We start from the raw sequence: 25646 nt of genomic DNA on the forward strand, positions 1-25646 counted from the left end.
CCTCCCGGAGTAGCTGGAACTGCAAGCACATGCCACCACACCTGGCTAATTTTTTTGTATTTTTAGTAGAGACAGTTTCACTGTGTTAGCCACAATGGTCTTGATATGCTGACCTTGTGATCTGCCCACTTCGCCTCCCAAAGTGCTGGGATTAGTTGTGAGCCAGTGAGCTGCCCCCCCCACCCAGCCGTTTTTGAGACAGTTTTGCTTTTGTCACCTAAGGTCGGCTCATTGCAACCTCTGCCTCCTGGGTTCAAGCTATTTTCCTGCCTCAGCCTCCTGAGTAGCTGGGATTACAGGTGCCTGCCACCATGCCCGGCTAATTTTTGTAGTTTTGGTAGAGATGGGGTTTCACCATGTTGGCCAGGCTGGCTTCGAACTCCTGGGCTCAGGTGATCCGCTCGCCTCAGCCTCCCAAACAGCTGTGATCACAGGCGTGAGCTACTGTGCTTGGCTGATTTTTTTTTTTCCTTACAAGATGAGGCCTTCCCTATAGCCTGCGAGAAACCTTTAGCTCCTGGGAGTTTATGCAAGGCCAGGACTGGAATCTCCCTCCCCGCGGGTGCCCTTTTTGCCCCTTCACGTTTGGGGGTTCCCAGTGCCCAAATTTCTGTCTGGCCCCTGAACTGACACCACCAGTGGTCAACTAGTAGCATCTCCAGTAACGTCAGAGGAGTCCAGACCTATGCACACCTCAAAGCCCTAAACGCTGTGGGGTTGGCCTTGGTTTCCAGTTGTCCAAGCCTGTGGGTGGCTGAGTCCTGGTTGGGTACTCTAAGCAACGAGGTGAAAAGCGACCGGCTTTGGCGAATGGGGTAAGACCTGCCCAGGCCCAAGGCTAGGAGTTGGCGTTTCGGGCCTGAGTTGGGGACCGGAGCACCCAGTGACGTGGCGCCCCGGGCCCCGTCCGACCCTGGGGAGATGCGGGTCGCGGGGACCACGGGAGGAGCGCGCCCTGGAGCCGAGCCAGGCCCGTCTCCACCTCCCGGCAGGCCCCGCCCCTCCCGGCAGGTCCCATCGGCACCGCCGCCGCCATCTTTGTTGGGGGCAGCCGGGCCTGGCTCTGGAGATGCCGAAGTCGTGCGCGGCCCGGCAGTGCTGCAACCGTTACAGCAGCCGCAGGAAGCAACTTACCTTCCACCGGTAAGAGGCCTGGGCCCGAGGGCGCGGGAGTACCGGACCCAGGCCTCGCGGACAGACTTGGAGGCCTCGGCGCGCCGGGCGGGAACGCCCCGGAGGCCCGAGGGCATGCTGCCGCCGCACCCGGGGACAGGCCGAGGTGATGGGCCCAGAGGGGCAGGCGCCGCCTCGCCCGCCGCGGGACGCGGGGCGGGGAGGACGGAGGGGCTGCAGAGTACCTGGCGGGGCCGGGGCCGGGGCGCGCCTGGAGCGGAGGGTGTCTGCTGAACGGATGAGCGGGCCGCAGCCGGGGTTTGCTGTGTCCCTGGCCCCTGCAGCCCGCGCCGCGCGCCGTCGTGAAGGGAGCCCGGGATCTGGGCGCTGCAGTGAAGGAGTGGATCCCGCAGGGGCATGAGGGCAGTGGCAAGGGACTTTGCAGGGTTGCGGGAGGATGCTGGACACGTTGGAGTCTGTTCCTGCACTCCCAGGACCCCTCGGCCCGGCCCAGGAGCAATCGTCCTTGGTCCGCGGTGGAAGTTGAGCTTTCTCCAAGGTTCAGCCACCGCACCATTTCTCTACCCACTTTTGGGCACATCTCCGAAGGGAGGCTTGTGCTGATCGTTCGCATTCCCTCTGCTCCCATTTTACTCTGTTTTATGATAAATGCTTTGCTTGAAGTATACATAGCATACATGGAGAAAAATGCATGGATTGCAAGTAAACAGCCCCGCAAGTTTTCCCCAGGTGAAAGCCGCTGAACCGAAAAGTTACCAGCTGGGTGCGGTGGCTCACGCCTGTTAGCCCAGCATTTTGGGAGGCTGAGGCGGGAGGATAGCTTGAGCCTGGGAGTTCGAGACTAGCCTGGACAACAGAATGAGACCCTATCTCTATAAATAATTTTTAAAAATTAGCCAGGCAAGATGGTGTGCCCCTGTAGTCCCAGCTGCTCAGAAGACTGAAGTAGGAAGATTGCTTGAATCCAGGTTCGAGGCTGCAGTGAGCTATAATCTTGCTACTGCACTGTAGCCTGGGTGACAGAGCAATCCCTCATCTGAGAATACGAAATAAAATAAGAAAACATCACTACTCCTGAGAAGACCCCCCACACCTGGACCCCTCCCAGATCCTCCTTCTCTCTCCTGCCCAAGGGGAACCCTCTATCGGGGTGGATTACAGTTCATTCCCTTTCATTGCTGCATAGTATTCTATTGAATGCAAGTACCAGAACTTACTGATTTGTTCTACAACTGAAGGGGCATTGGGGTGGCCCTGTTTATTGAATGACAAATACATTGTTCTGGTGGCTGCTTGCAGTGGATCACACCTGTAATCCCAGCACTTCGGGAGGCCAAGGCTGGATCACCTGAGGTCAGCAGTTTGTGACCAGCCTGATCAACATGGTGAAAACCCGTCTCTACTAAAAATACAAAAATTAGCTGGGTGTGGTAGCGCTTGCCTGAAATCCCAGCTACTTGGGAGGGTGAGGCAGGAGAATCTCTTGATGCCGGGATGAGCTGAGATTGCGCCGCTGCACTCCACAGCCTGGGCGACAGAGTGAAACTCCATCTTAAAACAAAAACAAAAACATTGTTCTGGCCAGTTTTGCTGGGACTTGTGGTGCATCTGTCTGTTTGGTATATACCTGGGAATGGAGTTGCCACTCCTCTCTTGAAGCTGTTCTCTCCACTCCCATGAGAGCTCTGTCAGGTTACTGGTGAGCCTTGTGATGCTAATCGACTGCTGTGTAGCATTTCACGCAACTGACCCCTGACCCTGGGTCACTTTTCTCACAAGATGTCTGGGACACTTCTCAGCGACAGGTGTCCCTTCTCAGTCTCCTTTGCTGGCTCCTCCTTATTTCTAGCACTAAGTGTTGGGAGCCCTGGAGTGTGCCATGGCCTGGGTGGCCTCTGTCCACACTTGCTCCCCAGGGGCTGATCTCCACCAGGCTTATCGGTTCTGCAGGGTCGTCCTCCACGCTGATGTCTCCAGAGGCGTGTGGCTACCTGTCACCCTAGCAGATGGGTAGCCTAAAAAGCACCTCGAATTTAACTCCTAACATATGAAACAAACTTTTTTTTTGTTTTGGAGACAGGCTCTCAATTTGTTGCCCAGATGGAGTGTGGTGGCGCAATCTCAGCTCACCGAAACCTCTGCCTCCCTGGTTCAAGGGATTCTCCTGCCTCAGCCTCCCAAGTAGCTGGGATTACAGGAGTGTGCCACCACGTTGGGCTAATTTTTGTATTTTTAGTAGAGATGGGGTTTTGCCATGTTGGCCAGGCTGCTCTCTAACTCCTGAGTTCAGGCAGTCCACCTGCCTTGGCCTCCCAAAGTGCTGAGATTACAGGCATGAGCCACCATGCTAAGCTTCTATAAAACAAATTTCTGATCCCATAAACCTGACCTCCTGTAACTTCTTTTATCTCAAACATGAAACTCCTTCCTTCTCTGTTTCACCATCTACAGGCAGACCTTACTGCATGGCTTTCAAAATACATCCAAATCTGCCCTCTCATTACCACTTCTTGCCAGCGCCTGGTCCCACAGCAGCCAGGGTGGACTCAGGTTCCATCTCACCTCTGCCTAGAGCCTCCAGGGACTCCCCAGCTGCTCAGGGCCTTGCGTCATGCAGTCCCCACTCCCTCTTGCTGTTTCAACCAGACCTGCATGGGTGGCTGCTCCTGTTGTTCCCCCTAACCCCTCGAGGCTTGTGCTCCCACTTCCGTGGTCTGTGCTCCAACCTTGCCCCTTCAGCTGCCTTTCCTGACCACCCCAGGGCTTCCCTCTGTCCTTTCTCTGGAGCAGCTGTCATCCCCGGAAGATGCCGTCCATATCTGTGTGGCTCGTTGGCTGTGCCCCCTCTCGATAATATCAGCTCCTTGGGGGCAAGGACTTTGTCTCATCACCCCCCATCCCCAGCACCAAAACAGGGCCTGGCTCCTGGCAAATGTAGCATTGGAAACGGCTCACTTGGGCTTTCTGGCCATGCTCGTGGTCTTGGGTTTCCTATTAAGGACGCTTTAGCAGCTGTGACAGAAGCTTCCAGAAATTAGATGTGATTTAACAAAATGAGAGGACTGAATGTCCACAGCTGTTCAGTGAAATACTCTGTGATGATGTGAAAATTCCATGTGACGCTGAGGGGCTCGGTCCAGTCTGCTGGTCCTCACATCCCTGCCTCTGCCCTCAGGTTTCCGTTCAGCCGCCCGGAGCTGCTGAAGGAATGGGTGCTGAACATTGGCCGGGGCAACTTCAAGCCCAAGCAGCATACGGTCATCTGCTCTGAGCACTTCAGGCCAGAGTGCTTCAGTGCCTTTGGAAACCGCAAGAACCTGAAGCACAATGCCGTGCCCACGGTGTTTGCCTTTCAGGACCCCACACAGGTAGGTGCGCGCTGCATCTTGGTCTGCTCACATCCGGCCTGCACCACCCCCCAGCAGCTGGGTGCAGTGGTGGTGGCGGCATGTGTGGGGAAAGCCAAGGCCAGGACCTACAGTGACAACAGCACTGTCATGCCTCCGGGGTCCACAGCCCTCTGGCTCTGCCGGCCATGACCTCGGCTTTAAGAGAAGTCATAATTTAAAGCCACTTTAAAGATGAATCATTCTATGGCTGGGAACAGTGGCTCACGCCTGTAATCCCAATACTTTGGTAGGCTGAGGCGAGTGGATCACCTGAGGTAATGAGTTCGAGACCAGCCTGGCCAACATATTGAAACCCCGTCTCTATTAAAAATAAAAAATTAGTTGGGTGTGGTGGCACATGCCTATACTCGGGAGGCTGAGGCAGGAGAATCGCTTGAATGAAGGCAGAGGTTGCAGTGAGCCAAGATTGCCTTGGTGGAGGTGGGCTGTGCGGGCCTGGCTCAGGAGAGGGCTCACGAAAAATTGGATGCTGAAGCCTTGAGATCGGATTCTAGGCCACAGGGGCACCTACCTGTAGTGGGCAGGCAGAGTGGTGGCCAGACAAACCATAGGCCAGCAGCTCCCTGTGCTGGTGGATCTATTGGGAGAGGAAAGGGACCCATGAGTGAAGAGTGGAGCCCATGGGAAGAACAAGGTGGCTGCATAGCCAACAGGCCCAGAGTGGCCGCCTGGGAGCCCCTGCCCCATCTGCCCCAGCAACCTTTCCAGATGGCCTCACGAGTGCTGCCTCGCCCTCTTCAGGTCGGCTGTCCCTTCTTCAGGAAGCCCTCCCACACCCTCATATCCTTGCTGGCCTCCAACCCTTTCCTGCCCCTCGGTCTTCCTGGCCCCTGGGGCCCCTGCCATCCTTCCTGTTTCCCTCACTGGTTTTGTTTTCTCCCTGGAACAGAAGCTCCACAAGGGCAGGGGCTGCGTTCCCTGCTTCAGGCTCCATACCCAGGACGCTGCCTGGCACAGCACAGGTGTTCAGGGTGTGTGTCCATAGATGAGCAGTTTAATCACTTTCACGTGTTTGTGATAACATGTTTGTCCCGGAAAGATGACAGTTGAGTCACGAGGAGTGGGGGACATTTGTCATTGTAGCCCTCAGTGCTTCCAGAGCCAGGTGGTGGAGAGAAGCTGGGTACAGCCCCTGCCAGCTCTGCACCATGTGGTCCCTGCACCGGCCCAGCCCACGGGCTGCAGGTTCTGCGTCAGTGGCACCTTGAGTGGTGAACTGGGCTTCTGCTGCTTGCTGGCGATTGTGGGGTGACGCATAGGAAGTAGATTGCTCCCTAGCTCTACAGGGACCTATTCAGGGCACTCTGACCATGATTTGGGAACATCTTTTGAGAAAGGGAAGTGGACCAGGTAGGCAGGGTGAGTTGGGTTGGGCTTCAGGTCAGTTTAATTTAGCAAACGTTCATTGATTGTGGCATGCAGTGGGCTGAGCACTCAGGACAACCATGATGCCCAAGGCCTGCCCTGAGCTCTGAGGGTTCTTGGGGTCCATGTCCACTGTGTGTGTGTCTCTTGCAGCAGGTGAGGGAGAACACAGACCCTGCCAGTGAGAGAGGAAATGCCAGCTCTTCTCAGAAAGAAAAGGTGCGTGCACTGGGCCAGGTGCTTGAATGTTTACATTATGCTGTGGGTTGAGACAGGGAGGCAGCATTTTCCCAGTGAGGTTGGCCTGTGGGGTTGCTGCCTTTCCTCATATGCCAGTTTGGATTCCCTATTTTTCCGGAGGGAAGGTCTAAGCCTCTGAGCTTCCTTCTTTTCAATATCAAAGAATCTCAGTTGCTAGTAAGGATGGTGCCTGATTCTCTCTCTTTTTTTTTTTTTTTTTTTTTTTTGAGACGGAGTCACGCTCTGTCACCCAGGCTGGAGTGCAGGGGCACAATCTTGGCTTACTGCAACCTCCTTCTAGGTTCAAGTGATTCTCCTGCCTCAGCCTCCCGAGTAGCTGGGATTACAGATGCCTGCCACCATGTCTGGCTGATTTTTGTATTTTTTTTAGTAGAGATGGGATTTTACCATGTTGGCCAGGCTGGTCTCAAACTCCTGACCTGTAGTGATCCACCCGCCTCAGCCTCCCAAAGTGCTGGGATTACAGGCGTGAACCACCATGCCTGGACCCCCCTTTTTTGGTATAGATAGGGTCTTGCTATTTTACCCAGGCTGGTCTCAAACTACTGGAGTCACTGCGCCCAACATTTTTTGTTTTTGTTTTTGAGACAGGTTTCAGTCTGTTGCCCAGACTCGATTCAGTGGTGCAGTCATGACTATGGCAGCTTCATCCTCCCAGGACCAAGCCATCCTCCCATTTCAGCCTCCCAAGTGGCTGGGACCATAGGCATATGCTACCACACCCAGCTAATTAAAAAAAAAATTTGTTTTGTAGAGGTGGGGGTCTTGTTCTCTTGCCCAGTCTGATCTCAAACCCTTGGATTCAAGAGATTCTCCTGCTGTGGCCTCTCAATAGGTGGCAGCCACCGCACCTGGCTGTGCCTGATTTCACTGCCCCCGGCCTGCCTGATTTCTTAAAGTTTAGTTTCAGGGCCGGGTATGGTGGCTCACACTTGTAATCCCAGCACTTGGGGGAGGTGGGTAGATTTCTTGAGGCTAAGAGTTTGAGACTAGCCTGGCCAACATGGTAAAACGCCATCTTTACTTAAACTATAAAAGTTAGCTGGGTTGGGCACGGTGGCTCATGCCTGTAATCCCAGCACTTTGGGATGCCAAGGCAGGCAGATCACCTGAGGTCAGGAATTCGAGACCAGCCTGGCCAACATGATAAAACTCTATCTCTACTAAAAATACAAAAATTAGGCTGGGTGTGGTCGCTCACACCTGTAATCCTAGCACTTTGGGTGGCCTAGGCGTGTGGATTGCCTGAGGTCAGGAGTTGGAGACCAGCCTGGTAACCCTATCTCTACTAAAAATACAAAAATAAGCTGGGCGTGGTGGTAGGTGCTTATAATCCCAGCTACTTGGGAGGAGAATCACTTGAACCCGGGAGGCAGAGTTTGCAGTGAGCTGAGATCACGCCACTTCACTCTAGCCTGGACGAAAGAGCTAAACTCAAGAGAAAACAAAATAAAAAAATCAGCTGGGCATGGTTGTGCGTGCCTGTCATCCCAGCTACTCAGAAGGCTGAGGCAGAATTGCTTGAACCTGGGAGGTGGAGGTTGCAGTGAGCCGAGGTCATGCCACTGCACTCCTGTAGAGCTAGATTCCGTCTCAAAAAAAGAAAAAATTTCACTGGGGTTCGTGGTGGTCACCTGTAATTCCAGCTACTGGGGAGGCTGAGGCATAAGTAGTGCTTGAACCCCGGAGCAGAGGTTGCAGTGAGCCAAGATCATACCACTGCACTCCAGCCTGGGTGACAGGGCGAGACTCTCAAAAAATAAAAGTGTTAGGAAGAGGCTGGCTGTTTGTGCAGGGGCACAGACCCGGAGCTGGTCCCTGGCTGTTGCCACTCCCCCAGAGGGACCCCAGAGGGAAAAGTAGCAGCTTCGGCAGGGCCCCAAATGCATATCTGCAGGGCTATAGTGCCTGACTTCACCCTGCTGTTCCCAGGTCCTCCCTGAGGCGGGGGCCGGAGAGAATGGCCCTGGGAGAAACATGAACACTGCGCATGAGGAGCTTCAGTTGCCCCCAGATGCTGCAGGACCCGTAAAACAGGTAAGACTAAGTACAGAGGTGGCCAGTGCTCTGAACGCGATGGAAACTAGTGTCCTGAGCACACATCACATGAGAGCCGTGCGGCTGAGGCAGGTGCGCAGCCTTGGTTTCAGAGCTTCCCAGTAAAATTCACCAGCATGGTGTGGACACATCTGGATTTCAGGAGAGCAGCCAGGAGCGTCCTGCTGCCCATGGCGGGGTGTGTTGGATGTGTCTGATGGCCTGCCGTGGCCCGCCTTCTGCTGGCAAGGCAGCCCTCAGCTCTCACTTCCCCCTGTCCTCAGGTCTTGCCACAGAGGCTGCAAGCAACAAAGGCTGTTGGCTGGCTGGCCGGCCCTGCAGGCCTGAGAAGGCCCCCCAAGCAGCCATCTGATCACAGCTACGCCCTTTTGGACTTAGATTCCCTGAAGAAAAAACTCTTCCTCACTCTGAAGGAAAATGAAAAGCTCCGGAAGCGCTTGCTGGCCCAGAGGCTGGTGATGCAAAGGATGTCCACCCGCCTCCGAGCCTGCAAAGGGCACTGGGGACTCCAGGCCAGACTTCGGCCAGAGCAGCAGAGCTGAGCCCCATGGGCTCCGGACACATGGGCGGCAGAGGCACCAGGGCTGGCAGGGCTTTGCAGCTCTGGCTGTGGACATTTCTGTGTGCTCTGGATACTGAGAAAGTTGGCCATAAGGCCTGCTGGGCAGGGGATCGAGACAGTGGCTAAGCTCCCCAGCGAGATCCCAGTGCTTCTGGGAGACGTTTAGAGGCATGGCACCAGGAGTGCACATCTGTGGCATGTTGAGCTTATCCTCCCATGGCAACAGAAGTCCAGGCTGAAACTGGTTTTGGACACTGTCCTTTCAGAGCTAGCACAGTTGGAAGCCCCAGTGTGGGAGATGCTCCTGAGGAAGCCACGTTAGGGAGCACTGGCCATCTCTGTGGCGAGTGAGTGGGTTCCCTTCTCCATTAGCCTGGACAGCTGCTCAGGGTTTTGAGTGACTCCTGTCCCAGGCTGGTGTGAGTGGGCAGTGTAATAAAGTGTCTTTCTATATGATGTCGCTTCCGTCATTTTGTTTTCTCTCCTGCTGTGATTCCTTCTAAGAAGACTGACTTCCATGGCTGGGCGCAGTGGCTCATGCTTGTAATCCCAGCCCTTTGAGAGGTCACTTGAAGTCAGGAGTTTGAGACCAGTCTGGCTAACATGGTGAAACCCTGTCTCTAACTAAAAGTACAAAAATTAGCCAGGCATGGTGGCACCTGCTTATAGTCCCAGCTACTGGGGAGGCTGAGGCAGGAGGATCATTTGAACCCGGGAGGCAGAGGTTGCGGTGAGCTGAGATCATGCCACTGCACTCCAGTCTGGGCCACAGAGTGAGGCTCTGTTTCAAAAAAAAAGACTTCCTATTTCATGTAATTTATAATTTTAGTGAATTAAAGAGATAACAAAAGTTGAAGCTTAACTGCTTTCCTAACTTGGGGTCTATTTCTCGGGCAAATGTTTTTTTTTTTGAGACGGACTTTCGCTCTTGTTACCCAGGTTGGAGTGCAATGGCGTGATCTCGGCTCACCGCAATCTCCACCTCCTGGGTTTAGGCAATTCTCCTGCCTCAGCCTCCCGAGTAGCTGGGATTACAGGCATGCGCCACCATGCCCAGCTAATTTTTGTATTTTTAGTAGAGATGGGCTTTCACCTTGTTGACCAGGATGGTCTTGATCTCTTGACCTCGTGATCCACCCGCCTCGGCCTCCAAAAGTGCTGGGATTACAGGCTTGAGCCACCGCACCCGGCTGCAAATGTTTTTTTCAATCTATCTTTTTTTTTTTTTTGAGGGGGCCACTTTTCTGGCACGGGCAAATGTTTAATATAGAAAATGAAACCCCAGCTTCAGGTGAAGGCCTGTGGTTGAGTGAGAAGGCTAGGGAGGAGGCCCCTCGGAAGGGGTGGGGCACCCCCCTTACATTGCTCCCTCTTGATGAACACAAGATAAATGGAAGAGCGCCACCCTCTGCTTTCAGGAAAGGTTTATTGTGGTGAGTGCCTTCTGTACAGTCGACTGCAAATGGAACGCAGAGGATGGGTGCCCAGAAGCGCCTGCGGCAGAGGCGCACGGGAAGCCCAGGGCCCAGGCTCATGCAACATGAAGCTCAGCGCGGCTCAGGCTGTGGGTCTATCATCGGGAAACATTTTTTAAAAATGGAGATGAATGTTACAGAACTGGACAATCTGAAGTGCTTCTGAAAACCAGAGGAAGGAGGTTCTTTGCCGTGACTCAGATGCCTATGCTGGGGGGAGGCCTGACTAGCAACAGCTGTGGGTGGGCTGGAGGCTGGTGCAACTTCGGGGCCCCGGGGCCAGCTGTCTAGGGCACTGCCTATGTGGCGCTCACTCTGAGGGGTCAGCGAGACGACTGATGGCTGCCACTTCCAGGACCCATGAGACGGGCCTCAGGAAACTTTACTGCAGCCAAAGCTCAGGCTGTTGAGGGGGCCCCAGCTCTGCCCCATTCTGCATCCCAAGTGGACATGTGAAAGAAGGGTCTGAAGGGCAACTCTGGAGCACAGGCCCTGGTTCCCTGTGAGGAGGACTCAGGACCTGCCAGAGCAGCGGGTTGCAGTGCCACCTGCTGGGTGCCATGGGCCAGGCCTGGAGTCCACACCTCTGAGTTCGGTGTCTGAGATCTTGCCCACCCTTGGAAGCGCCTGGCCCTGTCCTCTCGGGCTGCCATTACCCAGCACGGCACTCTGGAGGTGGGTGGTATAGGCAGTGGAGGGACAGAAGCCAGCTCGAGCCTGCTGGTGGCAGGGTGTTTTCCCACAGGGATACAGGAAGCCACCTTGTCAGGGACAGGCCCTGGGATCGGGTGTTACACTACCCTGTACCAAGCTGAGGGGGCCGCTGGAATGATCTGAGCAGCTTTGGGAGTGGGGAAAAAAGACTAATTTCCAAACCTGTTTGTTCTCAGTTAAAAAGCAGTTTTATAAACCCGCAATCCGGTCCAGATTCACGCAGTAATATTTCAGCAGGAGAAGGTGGTCGTGGGAAGTCAGCCCAGCAGATGCTCCCTGACCTGGAGGCCTGCCTGCCTTTCCACATTGTTTCCCATGTTCGGCATGGATTTCAGGAAAAGCAGCTCACGCTCCTGTGGTGTGGGCAGGGTGTTCCACAAACACCTCCAGACACAACCAAGAACTATAGGGCGGCGCGCTGCGGTCAGCACGCGTGCTCAGAGGACCCGGCGGAGTCAAGGCCAGCGCCCTTCCCTCCAGGAACCAATCCTTGGGAAAACAGCCATGGCCACGCTGCAGTCTGGTTCCCAGTGGGGCTTGCCTCAGTCCTACCCCCAGCACCCTCAAAAGCTGGGGTGTCTGTGTGTCCCTTCACATAATTGATATGGTACCACCTCCTATAATAATAATATAAAATAAAAACATCTGATGTCTGGGTTTTTTCCCTGCTTCCAAATTTGTAGACTCCCAGGAAGAAAAGATTTTTTGCAGCCTTTTAAAAATCTGGTTCTCAGGCAGTTTATCCATCTGTATCGATCCTGTGGGCTGTAAAGGAAAAGACAGACCCAGGTGGTTAGAAGGTGGCCGTTCCCATGGCCCTTTCTCCTGATGGGGCAACACAGAGCACCAGCTGCTGAAAGTCAACTGCTTCGGGAACCTGGAGGTCTGCTTCCATCCCCCCGCCATTCAAGCTGTAGGCTCCAAAGAGCTCCCTCTAATTCTACCTGTGAAAGGGCCCCAGCACTGTTTCTCAGGGCACAAATCATGGGCTCTGAGTGAATCATGGGTCAAGGGCTAGCTAGCATCTCTGCTCCCAAGTGGGAAGCTGAGGGAAGGTGGCTGGAAGCCCACACACTGAGCAGCTGCTGTGAGGTCTCTGCCCTCGTTAGCTAGTGGCTGCCAAGGGACGGCTACTCACACTGCTTTGGTATCCGGAGTGCCTCACTGTCCAGCACCATCACCTGATGCAGGACGCCTCGGAACTGATAGAGCACTTTCAGGTTCTTGTCTTCACCCACACACGGGTCATAAAAGCCAGGCAGCCCAGCCTGTAACAAACAAATTGCTACTCTAAATACTCCAGATACTCTACAGGGTGTAAGACCCAGCGCTCACTCCTAACTACCAGCCGAGGTGCAGTGTGCACAGCTTTCCCTGGGGAGATGCAAACTTTGGAGCTTGAAGAAAAAGAAACAAGAATCTGGAAAAGTTGCCAAGACTTGCTTCTTAGTAAGGTCCCTTCCTCATACCAAGTAGACCTCTATCTTCACAGAAAGCCCACCAAGACAGAGACACTAGAAGACTTCCAGGGAGCCAGGAGCTCTCTGGCCTGAGCTAACCTGCATTTTCATGGACGCAAGGCCCCAGGCCCCAGAGGTGAGATCCACACGTTACAAGTGACCTCATGCTCTTTCTGGAACGAGGTAAAAACAAACAGAATCACATGCCATGAAGGCAGTTGTGTATTGTTTGCTGGTGTGGCTGGCACACAGCAGGAGCTCAGTAAATCCTTACTGAGTGGATGACAGAAATGACTGAATGAAGCAAATAGCTCCAACGTGGGTATTACTCGGGGGCTGGGCAGCATCCCACGCAGTAGATGCTGATGACGGCCAAGATTCCACTGCAAGCGGCCGGGCTGTCCTTGTCAGACTGAACCTGTTCTTCAAACCACTTTTTGTTTTGGAGACAGGGTCTTGCTCTGTCACCCTGGCTGGAGTGCAGCAGCACTATCACAGCTCACTGTAGCCTCAACCTCCCGGGCTCAACCAATCCTCCATGAACAGCTGGGATGACAGGCGCATGCCACCACACCCGGCTAATTTTCTCTTTTTTTGTAGAGACAGGGTTTTGCCATGTTGCCCAGGCTGATCTCGAACTCCTGGGCTGAAGCCATCCACCCACCTTGGCCTCCCAAAGTGCTAGGATTACAGGCATAAGTCACTGCGTCCAGCCTGTTCAGATCTGTGAACAGTTAGCACATGGTGGCTGGTGCTGCTGTACCTTGGAGGCCTCCGTTAGGATGAGCTTCGAATCCTTCACCAGGCACTGCAGGGGCACAGTCACGTCAATCACCTTCACCTTCTCACTCTTCCTGCTCTTGTCATTGACAAACTTCCCATACCAGGCATTGACGATGATGAGCCCTGAGGACGGACTCACAGTAGAGGAAGGCCTCCTCTGGGCACCTCCCTGTGCAGCTTGGAGACCCCCAGCGCCCATCCTGGCCCAAAAGAGGACACATGTTCTTACCCATTCTGGACTCTTCTGCCTCGATTATCCTTCGGACAGATTCCTGCATCAGCCGGACCTGCCAGAGAACAAGGATGACACAGTTAGGGCCCCACCAGGCCCACTCCACCTTTGGTCAGAGGGCCACAGGCAGGCAGTCTCTGTCCAGGTCAACATACCTGCTCAGGGCCTGCAGAGGAAGGGAGTGGGCGCCCTGACAGCTCTGCTACCCAAGTGGCTGGCTTTGAATCTCCTAGACCTGGGGCAGGCAGCTCGGTCAGAAGGTGAGAAGCTGAACTGGCATGACCCCTCCTGTGACCATTGGTGGGAGCTCCCTTTCTAGGGATAAATGCATGGGTGGGATTTCTTGGCCCAATAAAAAAAAACACTGAATGCGTTGTCAGCTTTAAAAAGAAAGATTTCACAGGAGAAGCTGGACTCCCAGCTACTCTTGATAGGTCCCATGTTCTCCAGTCACATCATTCTACTGAGCATAGCTGTGCCATCCCCTCAGACAGGCATGTGCTTGCTGGGCCATGCCCATGGCCGACAGCCCACTTCAGCCCTTCTTGCCATGAAGCACTTGGCAGTGTGCTCGCCACTTACCCAGGACACCGGCTCCCTCATGCTCCATAAAAGGCAGAGCACTCAGAGGGAAGAAAAAGAAGCCAATAGTCACCACTTCAAAAAAGCCCTTGTTATGTCTTTGGAGGGTAATTATCTTTAGGGCAGGGACTGCAGGGCTAAGTATTGCATCCCACAGGCAAGAGAAAGACTAAAATGGTGAGCCAAGGTATTGGAGAAGAGAAGTTGGACTCTAAGGCCTTGAGACCAACATGTGGGGTATGGAGTGTGTTGCCTAAGAACGGTAGTAAGGAGCAGCGTCCCTGTGTCCGGCGCTGCAGCAGCACTCACAGCAGACTCCGCCTCCTGCTTCTTCTGCAGCACATTGGTGGCGGCGCTTTCCCTTTGCTTCTCCAATTCCCTGAGCGAGAAGAACACAAGCCCCACGTTAGCGTGGTGCTGCCCAGCTTCCAGCCATCATAGCCCCTCCCTTGCTGGATCTGAGCCCAGCAAACAGTCTGTGATCTTACTGGAGTTCCAGTTCTAGAACTTTGAAAAATATTCTAACAGACAGTCTTAGGCAAGTCTGTTAGTCACAGGCTGGCAGCTTTCATCTTACCCCCAGATGGCTCTGCCCTACCTCCTCACCGGAACTAACGGGATACCCATTGTCAGTCTCTTTGGAAAGAAGACCCCACCACGTAAGAATTTCAAGAGATCCCACCAACCTTGTGGGATTGTTATTATTTTTTTTTAATTTTAAAATAGAGGTGGGGGGGTCTCACTATATTGCCCAGTTTAGTCTCGATCTCCTGGGCTCAAGTGATCCTATTGTCTCAGCCTCGAAAAGTGCTAGGATTACAGGCTTGAGTTATTAAGTAACACTTTTGGTAGGAACAACTAACACCACTTCGGACACATAGATCTGCTTTCCTGTAACAATGTTTGGGACTTGGGGTCAGCAGAGGCCTGTCCTTCCAGAAGACTGAGCCAGCACATGTCTTGTTCCAAGCCTCAAGCTCCTAGGGAACTAGGATTCCAAATCCAAAGGCCAGAGGGGCCCAGAAGAGGAGATTCATTCCTTTATCTGAGATTCCCTAAGAGCAATGCTTTACTAAATGAGATACTATAAAGTAGCAAATCTATACCACCTCTCAGTTTGCTATAGAGATGCTTGCACTAATGATTTAGGTTTCATAGCATGCCCCAATGGATTATCTAAGAAACTGCAAAATAAATTACATTTCTGACTTATAAGACTTTATATAGTTAATGCAGGCCCCTTTACATAAGAATCCAGAACCCATTCCTCTTAAACTCAGTGCCACGAAAGGAAAAGTAAGTTTTTATTTCTTGAGGCCATGGTTTAGAGGCTCAACGCTTTTATAAACTCCAGTCCTTTCTAAGTGTAGGAATAGCAGGAATTACGAATGAAGAGATAACAGCAGTCCAACTACTGGCGATGATGATAACTAGTTAACATTTACCAGTCGTGGCCCAGACATTAGCCTAAGTGCCTTACATGCATTAATTAATTCAGGTTTCCTAATCACCCTACGCGCTAGGCTGTTATCCTCTCCATTTTAAAGGTGAGGAAACTGAGGCACAGGGCTGGTTAGTGACGTGCCCATACATGTTAACTCACTTCTCTCTCTGGGCCCTGAGGTACGGTTTGATGATCAGACGGTGCATGGCAAAGTAGACCACCAGAGGCCCCACGGTGGCATAGAACACGGCGCTGGGCAGAAGCTGGTCCGTCAAGTGAATAGGGAAGAAGTATGTCTGACTGGCCCTGTTGAGCCTGGGGAAAAAAACAAAAAACAAAATAGCCAAGATGAATCAGGTTTTCCAGGGAAGGGCAAGGCGGTGTCAGCCACAGGTGAGAACTTGTGCTGTGTAGTGGAGAGCTGAAGGAGCCTTGGAGTCTGTTCCTTTCACAGTCCATTGCCTTTGCTGGCTTCCCATTCCAGACTCTGACTGATGGGTGTGATGCTGTGACAGAATAAAAATCCCAGTATCTGCGGACCTCAAGGGCAAAGCAACAAGAGGAACACTTCACAGAGTCAACATCCCCTACAGGGACATTCAGTAAGAGGCTGTAGAGGACGGGAATGGGCTCCTCCAGATGTCACTGGAGAATCACATTTCAGTCCTTAACTGAAGTTCCAAAAGAAGTTGGTGAAGACTTCAAAAGTTAGTGAGTTAAGGAGGATCTGCTTCCAGCAGTGGCTGAGTAGCTCCTATTGGATCAATACATAAACTCTGGACCACATATAACAAATGTGGCCGGGCGCGGTGGCTTATGCCTGTAATCCCAGCACTTTGGGAGGCCAAGGCAGGCGGATCAAGAGGTCAGGAGATGGAGACTATTCTGGCCAACATGGTGAAACCCTGTCTCTACTAAAAATACAAAAATTAGCTGGGCACATGCCTGTAATCCCAGCTACTCAGGAGGCTAAGGCAAGAGAATCACTTAAACCAGGGAGTCATCAGGCACGGTGGTTCATGCCTGTAATCCTAGCATTTTGGGAGGCTGAGGCGGGTGGATCACAAGGTCAAGAGATTGAGACCATCCTGGCCAACATGGTGAAACCCTGTCTCTACTGAAAATACGAAAATTAGCTGGGTGTGGTGGCGTGAGCCTGTAGTCCCAGCTACCTGGGAGGCTTTTAGGCAGGAGAATTGCTTAAACCCGGAAGGCAGAGGTTGCAGTGAGCTGAGATCATGCCACTGCACTCCAGCCTAGTGCCTGGTGACAGAACAAGACTCTGTCTCAAAAAAACAAACAAACAAAAAAACCAGAGAGTCGGAGGTTGCAGTGAGTTGAGATTGTGCCACTGCTCTCTAGCTTGGCGACAGAGTGAGACTCCGTCTCAAAAAAAAAAAAAAAAATTAAGAGACTAAACAGCAATGAGAAGCTGGCAGACACTGATGGAGGGTGGGAGCTAAGAAGAATGGAATGGCACTGGTGAGTTTCCCATTTTTTTTTAAACAGCTTTGAGCTTAAGGGTAAAGTTCAGTCTGTACTTTATGGACTGGCTGAAACTTGGAAAGAAACTTCCAGTGATACTAGATTGAAGAACCAGAGCTCAGAGCTGGGCATGGTGGCTCACGCCTGTAATCCCAGCACTGTGGGAGGCTAAGGCAGGTGGATCACGAGGTCAGGGGTTTGACACCAGCCTGATCAACATGGTGAAACCCTGTCTCTACTAAAAATACAAAAATGAGCCGGGCATGGTGGCGTGTGCCTGTAATCCCAGCTAGTAGGAAGGCTGAGGCAGAATTGCTTGAACCTGGGAGGCGGAGGTTGGAGTGAGCTGAGCGCACCATTGCACTCCAGCTTAGGCGACTCTGTCTTGAAAAACAAACAAACAGAACCAGAGCTCAGAGTTTGTGACAATAACAGGCGCTAGAAACAGGGAGGGTTCCCTAAAAAGGAAAGTTGGAGATATGGAGCACCAAATTCTGTGGAGGGTGGCAGAACTCTCCAGCTGATCCGTGAGCTACCACACAGCCTTGCAGAAGCTGAAGTAATTACTGAGGTTCTGGCTGCTGCCATCAGAGGTGAGGCAGAGTTTGCAGTTTCAGTTCAGTCGAGTCAACCACTTTCTAAAATGAAAATCAACACTCTTTGGAAAAACAGAACAAAATATTGAGTCTTTACAATGTACCATTCACAATACTCAGGATATAATACAAACTACTCTATATACAAACATACATACACACGAGAAAAATGAAGAGCCCAACCCTACGTAGAACTAGCTCATGAGGACTTAAAACAGCTATGCAAATGATGCTCAAAGCCATAAAATGTTCTTGTGAAGAAAGACGAAGATATAATAAATCTCAACTGAGAAACAGAGAGTATAGGAAAGAATCAAACAGAAATTCTAGAAGGGAAAGGAACAATATTTGAAGTGCAATATTTACTGGATGGGCTTACAACAATGGAGAGACCAGAAGTTAGCAAAGGTGAAGACAGAGCAATAGAAATTATCCAGTAAAGGGCAGGTGTGGTGGGTCATGCCTATAATCCCAGCGCTTTGGGAGGCCAAGGCAGGTGGCTCACCCGAGGTCAGGAGTTCAAGACCGCCTTGGCCAACAAGGTGAAACCCCGTCTCTACTACAAATACAAAAATTAGGCCAGGCCTGGAGGCTAATGCCTGTAATCCCAGCACTTTGAGAGGCCAGGGCAAGCAGATCACCTGAAGTCAGGAGGTTAAGAACAGCCTGGCCAACATAGTGAAACCTTGTCTCTACTAAAAATGCAAAAATTAGCCGGGTGTGGTGGCAGCCACCTGTAATCCCAGCTATAAGGGAGGCTGAGGCAGAATTGCTTGAAACGGGGAGGGGGCGTTGCAGTGAGCCAAGATCACAGCCTGGCACTCCAGCCTGGGTGACAGTGAGACTCCATCTCAAAAAAAAAAAAAAAAAAAAAATCAAGTATGGCCATGCATAGTGGCTCATGCCTGTAATCCCCAGCTCTTTGGGAGGCCGAGGTAAGCGAATCACCTGAGGTCAGGAGTTCAAGATCAGCCTGACCAACATGGTGAAACACTATGTCTACCCAAAATACAAAAATTAGCCAGGCGTGGTGGTGAGCGCCTGTAATCCCAGCTACTCGGGAGGCTGAGTGAGGCAGGAGAATTGCTTGAACCTGGGAGGCGGAGGCTGCAGTGAGCTGAGATTGCACCAAACCACTCCAGCCTGGAGGACAGAGTGAGACTCCGTCTCAAAAAAGAAAAGAAAAGAAAAGAAATTATCCAGTATGAAAAACAAAGAGAGAAACGATTGAGGACACATGGACAGAACCCTCAGAAACCCATGGGAGAATGAAGTTTAACATATCAGTAATTAGAGTCCCAGAGAGGAAAAGGAACGAAATGTATAGACGCAAGAAGTTTAGGGAACCCCAAGCATGATACATACAACAAAAGCCACATCCATCTACATCACAGCCTGCTGAAAAGCAAAAAAAGAAAAAATGTTGAGTAGCCACTGACAGTACCTGACAATACCCTTCCAGAATAAAAGGAATTCCAGAATTGATAAAGAACACTCAAAGCTTGGCTGGGTTTGGCTCACGCCTGTAATCCTAGCATTTTGGGAGGCCGAGGCAGGAACCACTTGAGGTCAGAAGTTCAAGACCAGCCTGGCCAACCCGGTCTCTACTAAAAATGGTAAAACCCCCGCTCTACTAAAAATAAAAAATTAGCCGGGTGTGGTGGCACACGCCTGTAATCCTGGGTACTCAGGAGGCAGAGACTGCAGTGAGCTGAGATTGTGCTATTGCACTCCAGTCTGTGAACAAGAGCAAAACTCCATCTCAAAAACAAGCAAATAAACAAAAAACAAAAACAAACAATATATATGTTTCTACACACACACACACAAACGGATAGGCTGAACGTGAACGGGCAAAAAAGATCAACTAAGTAAATAGTAAAGGAAATAAATAGTAAAAGATGGCTAGAAGAGCTATATAATAACAGATAAAGTAGACTTCAAGACAAAAATATGTATGTATTTATTTCTTTGAGACAGAGTCTTGCTCTGTCGCCCAGGCTGGAATACAGTGGCGTGATCTCAGCTCACTGCAACCTCCACTTCCTGGGTTCAAGCCACTCTTCTGCTTCAGCCTCTCGAGTAGCTGGGAGTACAGGAGCCCACCACCACGCCCGGCTAATTTTTTATATTTTTAGTAGAGACGTGGTTTCACTGTGTTAGCCAGGATGGTCTCAATCTCATGACCTTGTGACCTGCTTGCCTTGGCCTCTCAAAGTGCTGGGATTACAGGCGTGAGCCATTGTACCTGGCTTTTTTTTTTTTTTTAAGTGACAGGGTCTTACCCTGTCATCTAGGCTGGAGTGCAGGGGCACAGTCAGAGCTCACTACCACCTTGAGTTCCTGGGCTCAAGTGATCCTCCTGTCTTGGCCTCCCAAAGTGTGTGTGCCACTGTACTGGGCATTCAAATATTATCTGAGGAGAGATGGCTGATGTCTAACCTTGTTAAGTGATTTGGCTTTTGTTTCTAAAACTGAGCTGTGATCCACTTTCATTCATTCACTGAGTTCCTCTCAGGTACCAGGATGGGTTTTATGTTCTAGAAATAAAGATGAGAATAACGGACCAAGTCCAAGAGCTTATTTCTGATAAGGAGTGGAGGAGACAGCCCTTCAGATGGAGATTGGTTTGCTGGAGGCTGAACATGGTAAACATGGTGTGGGGGAATCACCTGGGCAAGGGGAGGGGCTACTATATTATACAAGGTGAATTAGGGACATGTGAGCAGAGTAGATACCTACAGGGAGTGAAGGAAACAGCCATATATTGATTGATCTGCAGAATGAGACATAGCAAATACCACCTCATAAGCAGGAGGGGGCCTGGTGTGTGCCAGAACAGCTCGGGGGATCGGGGTGGCTGGAGTGGGGGTAGAGAGGAATACTACATCGTGGAGAACCCTGTGGGCTCTGAAGTCCCTGAAGGGCTTTGGCCTCTGCCTGGGATGGAGGGAATCTCTGAGGTTTTAGGCAGAAGACAGAAGTGAACTGCCTTCAGTCTTAAAAAGGACTCACCTATGGAGAGCAGACACGAGGAGGGAGAGAGGTTCAGCCGGGAGGGTGCTGTGTGACAAAGATGTTGGCGGTGGTTAAGGCTGAGAAATGGCCAGACTGGGGATACACTTTTGGAGTACATGTTCATGAGATGGTTTTGAGATATGTCTGATTTGGAGTGTGGGATAGAGAGTGATCGAGGCTGATGCCAAGGTTTTTGGACAGAGCAAGTAGAAGGCTGGAACTCTCTTTACTGAGATGGGAAAGGAGGCTGGGCACAGTGCTCACACCTGTAATACTAACACTTTGGGAGGCCGAGGCAGGAGGACTGCTTGAAGCCGGGAGTTCAAAACCAACGTGGGCAACCAAGTGAGACCCTGTCTCTATAAAAATAAAATATAAGAGAAGAGAGGGGAGAGGGGAGAGGGGAGGGGGGAGAAGGAGGAGGGGGCGGGGGGAGAGAGAGAGAGAGAGAGGAGAAAGACTTTGGGAAGAGCAGGTTCTGAAAGCTCTATGTGTCTGGGGGCACAGGGAGAGGACTGAGTTCTGTTTGGATACGTGTCGTCTGAGATGCTGTCAGGTATCCAAGTAGAGATTAGGAAAAGAAAGCTGGACGCATATATGAGCTGGAGACTGAGAGGGTGGTCCAAGCTCGCACTTGCAATATGAGAGTCCGCAGGGCATGAAAGCCACAAGGCAGGACATGACTGCTTGGGACTGAGTCTGGAGAGGGAGGGGCTGTGCCCTGCAGGGGTGCCTCCTTTTAGAAGTCTGGGAGACAGAGAGCAGCCAGCTGGTACAGAAAGCCAGAACAGGGTGTGGTGTCCTGGAAACTCAGGGCAGAGAGGCCATAAGGTCAGGAGGGAAAGGCCACCAAGGCAGGAGGTGCAGAGACCAAGTGAGATGGAGACTCACCCTCTCATCTGCCACAGGGGGGCAGGTGCCCCAATGATGACTGAGAAAGGCTGACTCTGGAGAGGGCTGGTGTTTCTGGAGAGGCCTGACTTGAGCGGATTTAGAAAGAAAGAAAATGGACACAATCGAAAACAGACAACTCTTTTGAGGAACTAAGGAAAGGACAGTGACTAGACTCGGGTGAAGCAAGGGTGAGTGCACTAATGGAAACCCCTGCTGAGTGATGAATTGACATGGCCACTGCTGCCAGAGATCTGTGCCCAGGTGAGAGCTGCCAGGGCAGTGACTCCAGGAGGCCGGTGGAGTGCAGATGCACACCTCACTCACTGAGTGTTGGAACTCCTTGACATCTGCTTACTCAGCAAAGACACAAGCAACTGTATTTTTTTTTTTTTTTTGGAGATGGGGTCTTGCTGTCCCTCAGGCTGGAGTGCAGTGGCACAATCTGGATCTTGGCTCACTGCAACCTCCGTCTCTGAGTTCAAGTGATTCTCTTGCCTCAGCCTCTCAAATAGCTGGGATTACAGACATATGTCACCACGTCCAGCTAACTTTTCTATTTTTAGTAGAGATGGGGTTTCCCATCAAGATCCACCCGCCTTGGCCTCCCAAAATGCTGGGATTACAGGTGGGTGGATCACAAGTTCAAGAGATCAAGACCATCCTGGTCAACATGGTGAAACCCCATCTCTACTAAAAATACAAAAAATTAGCTGGGCATGGTGGCGTGTGCCTGTAATCCCAGCTACTCAGGAGGCTGAGGCAGGAGCATTGCCTGAACCCAGGAGGCGGAGGTTGCAGTGAACTGAGATCGCGCCATTGCACTCTAGCCTGGGTAACAAGAGCGAAACTCCGTCTCAAAAAAAAAAATTACAATGCAAATGTTGTTTCAGCCTTAATTTAGGTGAAGCCTGGTTGAGTGAAAGTGCTGAGCATTCTTTGGCCAGAAAGGCCTGAGTTCAACTTACTTGACTTTGAGAGAAACGCCCTGTGGAACTCCGATGCTGACAGCTGCACCCAGAACGCTGTGCCTGGAGATCTTCCTCTCAGCTCCATACTCTACCACCGTCCCAAAGAAGCCTGCTCTGCAGGAAGAGAACACAGTCTGTGCCTGTGTCCCCCTCATTCATCCAGGGGCAGTTGTCATTTGAGAAGATGGTAGGTGCCTGTCCCTTCCCTCCCTCCTGCCTCCTCGACCCCTAGGGAGCAGATTCATGATAGAAGAAAGTCGGGACACCCATGGTCTACTTCTTCCATGACACTCTGAGCTCCTCGAGGGCTGGGACTGTAATGTTAAATCCCCCACAGCCTCAAAACAGGAGGTGCTCCAAAAATGTCACACATGTATTCACATGACCAGGGATCTTACACCAGCTGGCTCCGCTGTGAAGACCCACAGGCAGAGCCAGCGTGCTTCCACTTTAGCCAGGCCGGGACTTACTTGAGGGATCCTTTCACGCGAGTCTGATCGTCATCTTGGAATTTGTGCTGATAGCTGATCAGTGCAAAGGAGTGAGGGATTCCCAGCTGGGGAGACAGAGGGTGCAAGGACGCGTGGCTTACGGACATGTGACTCGGGGGGAGGTGGGTATCTGCCTTCCTATGAGCTCCGGGCACTGGTTGCACACATGCTTTTAAGGCAGGGGTCACGGTCTGGCAGTTGCACCAAGTGCATGATAGTTTATTTTTTAGTTGAGACAGAGTCTCACTCTGTCATCCAGGCTGGAGTGGTGCAATCTCACCTCACTGCAACCTCTGCCACCTGGGTTCAAGCTATTCTCCTGCCTCAGCCTGCCGATTAGCTGGGATTACATGTATCTGCCACAGCACCTGGCTAATTTTTGTAGTTTTAATAGAGATGGGGTTTTACCATCTTGGCTGGGCTGATCTTGAACTCCTGACCTTGGGATCCACCAGCCTTGGCCTCCCAGAGTGTTGGGATTACAGGCGTGAGCCACCACCCCTGGCATGATGGATTATTAGCAGCCAGTATTTAAAAACTGGGTGATTTCACAGAAAATCATTTCCTAGCTTTTCACAAGAAATGAAAAGCTCTGGCGACACTGAACCTGTGCTCCTAGGTGGTAGTGGCTGGTGAGAGCCAAGGAGCCGCCCCCACGTGGGGCAGCTTCTCATGTATCAGCCCTGGCCTGACTGCATTGGTGTCCGAGGGCAAGATTCTTCGGTGGGGCTTCATCTGCCCATCCTGATTCTGTGGGCTGCTCCCACCAGACATTAAGATGTAGCTCTGCTTTAGGATGACCCGACAAAGCTGCCACAGGTGCCCAAGGGCAACTGCATTTCATACTCGCAGCTTCCACCTGGTAACTGGAGCGTGAGCACTGAGAACCTGCCCCTCAGGGCCCCTCGTGGGTTTAGACCTAGTGGTGATCAGGATGCAGGATTTAAGGGGCACGATGAGTGCTTGGCGGCGGCGGCGGGTGGGGAGGGCGGGTTTTCCCAGAGCCCTGTCTGCAGAGATGATGGCTGCTTGGCTCACCTGCAGGGCCACAGTGAAGTGGCTGGTCTTAGTGTCCCGGACAATGCTAGTGTTCATGGCTGACTGGATGCCCCACCGCCACTGCAGGTAGCCCACGGTGTTCTTGTCTAGGTTCCGAGCTAGGACTGTGGTCAGGCCAGGTCGGATTCCACGGGATGAAAACTGCAGAGCACAGTTTGTTGTCACAAAGCTGGAGGGACACACAGAATAGGTTCTGGATGGCACCTGCTCTCAGCTGCTCTTTGTCATTTCCTCTGCCAGGCTAGGACCTTACTTACTGTCACATCTATACATCCCTGTACCAACTCCCAGTAAAAAAAAGCAGGTCAGGCCTCTATCCACATGGGGGCGTGAAGGGAGTCCTGGCCAGAATTTTTCCAGTAATCTCCCGACTCCCCTCATCTGCCCTAACTTTAGCTACAATCAAAGAGGCACCTGAATGTCTGGGTTCCTAAGCCAGCAGATGCAATCCTACTCAAGTTAGAATGGATGGGGGCTGAGGGGTGCAAGTCAGAATCACCTACAGGGTGTCTCATATTAAGCAGTCCAGGACAGTGGTGCCCAAACTACTGCATGCTGGAATCACCCGGCTCATCCACGAATCACGGCTGGCTGGCTTCTCTGCCACACGCTGATTTCTTCAGTGTGGGCTTGTAGTGCGAAAAGTGTCCCGATGATTCCAATGTACAGCAGAGTTTGAGAATCAATCACCTAGAGGACACCCCAGAGCTATGGAACCAGAATTTCTGGGTGGAGGCCCTGGCATCAGTATATTTTTGGAGCTGCAGCGTGACCCTAATTACACCCACAGCTGGGTACTAGTGACAGAAACTACAGGCAAAGTGAGCACAGGAAACTGGTTCCTGAAAAGAGCCTCTGCAGTTTCTTTCCAAGGGAGTCCAGCTCCATCTTCTGGTTGAAAATGGCTATCTCATGTTACAGGAATTCATACTTCATTCAAGGTGCTGAACAGCTGGTTTCTTTAATAAATAACTCAACATAAGTTGCCTAAGTTTAGTTTCTTTCTCTCTTTTCTAAGCTCTGAAGGTGATTTTTTTGCCATTAAAATAACAGTAGGCGGCCGGGCGTGGTGGCTCACACCTGTAATCCCAGCACTCTGGGAGGCCGAAGTGGGTGGATCATGAGGTGAGATTGAGACCATCCTGGTCAACATGGTGAAAACCTGGTCTCTACTAAAAAATACAAAATATTAGCTGGGCATGGTGGCGCGTGCCTGTAATCCCAGCTACTCAGGAGGCTGAGGCAGGAGAACTGCCTGAACCCAGGAGGCGGAGGTTGCGGTGAGCTGAGATAACGCCATTGCACTCCAGCCTGGGTAACAAGAGCGAAACTCTGTTCTCAAAAAAAAAAAAACAGTAGGCAGGCTCAGGAGGCAAATCGCTTGAGCCCAAGAGTTGGAGAACAGCATGGGCAACATGGCAAACCCCCCATTTCCACACAAAATGAGCTGGGTGTGGTGGCATACCCTGTAATCCTACCTACTTGGGAGGCTGAGGAGGAAGATCATCTCAGCTTGGACAGGTCGATTTTCTTTCCTTTTTTTTTTTTTTTTTTTGATGGAGTTTCACTCTTGTTGCCTAGGCTGGAGTGCAGCTGCGCGATCTCGGCTCACTGCAACCTTTGCCTCCTGGGTTCAAGCCATTATCCTGCCTCAG

General features: G+C 51.8%; 2 protein-coding genes across 9 annotated transcripts in view; one reads left to right on the forward strand and one right to left on the reverse strand.

Annotated features, from left to right (window-relative positions):
- Nucleotides 1-1043: 1043 nt before the first annotated feature.
- THAP3 (THAP domain containing 3) lies at nt 1044-24973 on the forward strand. Of its 7 annotated transcripts, none has more exons than XM_054236874.2 (5): nt 1044-1143; nt 4310-4502; nt 6063-6128; nt 8103-8207; nt 22364-24973. In XM_054236874.2, the coding sequence occupies exons 1-5, from the start codon at nt 1070-1072 to the stop codon at nt 22367-22369; spliced, it is 444 nt and encodes a 147-aa protein (XP_054092849.1). In that variant the 5' UTR covers nt 1044-1069; the 3' UTR covers nt 22370-24973. The 7 variants fall into 7 exon arrangements, with proteins under 7 accessions (XP_054092849.1, XP_054092850.1, XP_054092848.1 ...); XM_054236875.2 differs by having other exon boundaries at nt 6066-6128; XM_054236873.2 differs by lacking the exon at nt 22364-24973 and adding an exon at nt 10209-11640.
- DNAJC11 (DnaJ heat shock protein family (Hsp40) member C11) overlaps nt 10200-25646 on the reverse strand; it is a 64774-nt gene continuing 49327 nt past the window's right edge. For both annotated transcript variants that reach the window (XM_078330240.1, XM_002750234.5), the window contains 9 exons: nt 23971-24160; nt 22912-22997; nt 22439-22555; nt 15640-15795; nt 14346-14415; nt 13452-13509; nt 13203-13345; nt 12118-12247; nt 10200-11744 (listed from right to left, as the gene is read on the reverse strand). In XM_078330240.1, coding sequence (XP_078186366.1) covers nt 11719-11744; nt 12118-12247; nt 13203-13345; nt 13452-13509; nt 14346-14415; nt 15640-15795; nt 22439-22555; nt 22912-22997; nt 23971-24160 — 976 coding nt within the window. In that variant the 3' untranslated portion in view covers nt 10200-11718. The remainder of the gene's footprint in view (nt 11745-12117; nt 12248-13202; nt 13346-13451; nt 13510-14345; nt 14416-15639; nt 15796-22438; nt 22556-22911; nt 22998-23970; nt 24161-25646) is intronic.

This window comes from Callithrix jacchus, chromosome 7 (assembly GCF_049354715.1).
Source record: "Callithrix jacchus isolate 240 chromosome 7, calJac240_pri, whole genome shotgun sequence".
In the NCBI taxonomy this organism is placed as follows: Eukaryota; Metazoa; Chordata; class Mammalia; order Primates; family Cebidae; genus Callithrix; species Callithrix jacchus.

What these genes read in the sequence shown, in the direction of transcription:
- THAP3 (XM_017974277.4), top strand. Translation starts at nt 1,070, where the DNA reads ATGCCGAAGTCGTGCGCGGCCCGGCAGTGCTGCAACCGTTACAGCAGC. An exon ending in AAGCAACTTACCTTCCACCG is followed by an intron (nt 1,144 to 4,309) that starts GTAAGAGGCCTG and finishes CTCTGCCCTCAG; the next exon opens with GTTTCCGTTCAGCCGCCCGG. An exon ending in GCTCTTCTCAGAAAGAAAAG is followed by an intron (nt 6,129 to 8,102) that starts GTGCGTGCACTG and finishes TGCTGTTCCCAG; the next exon opens with GTCCTCCCTGAGGCGGGGGC.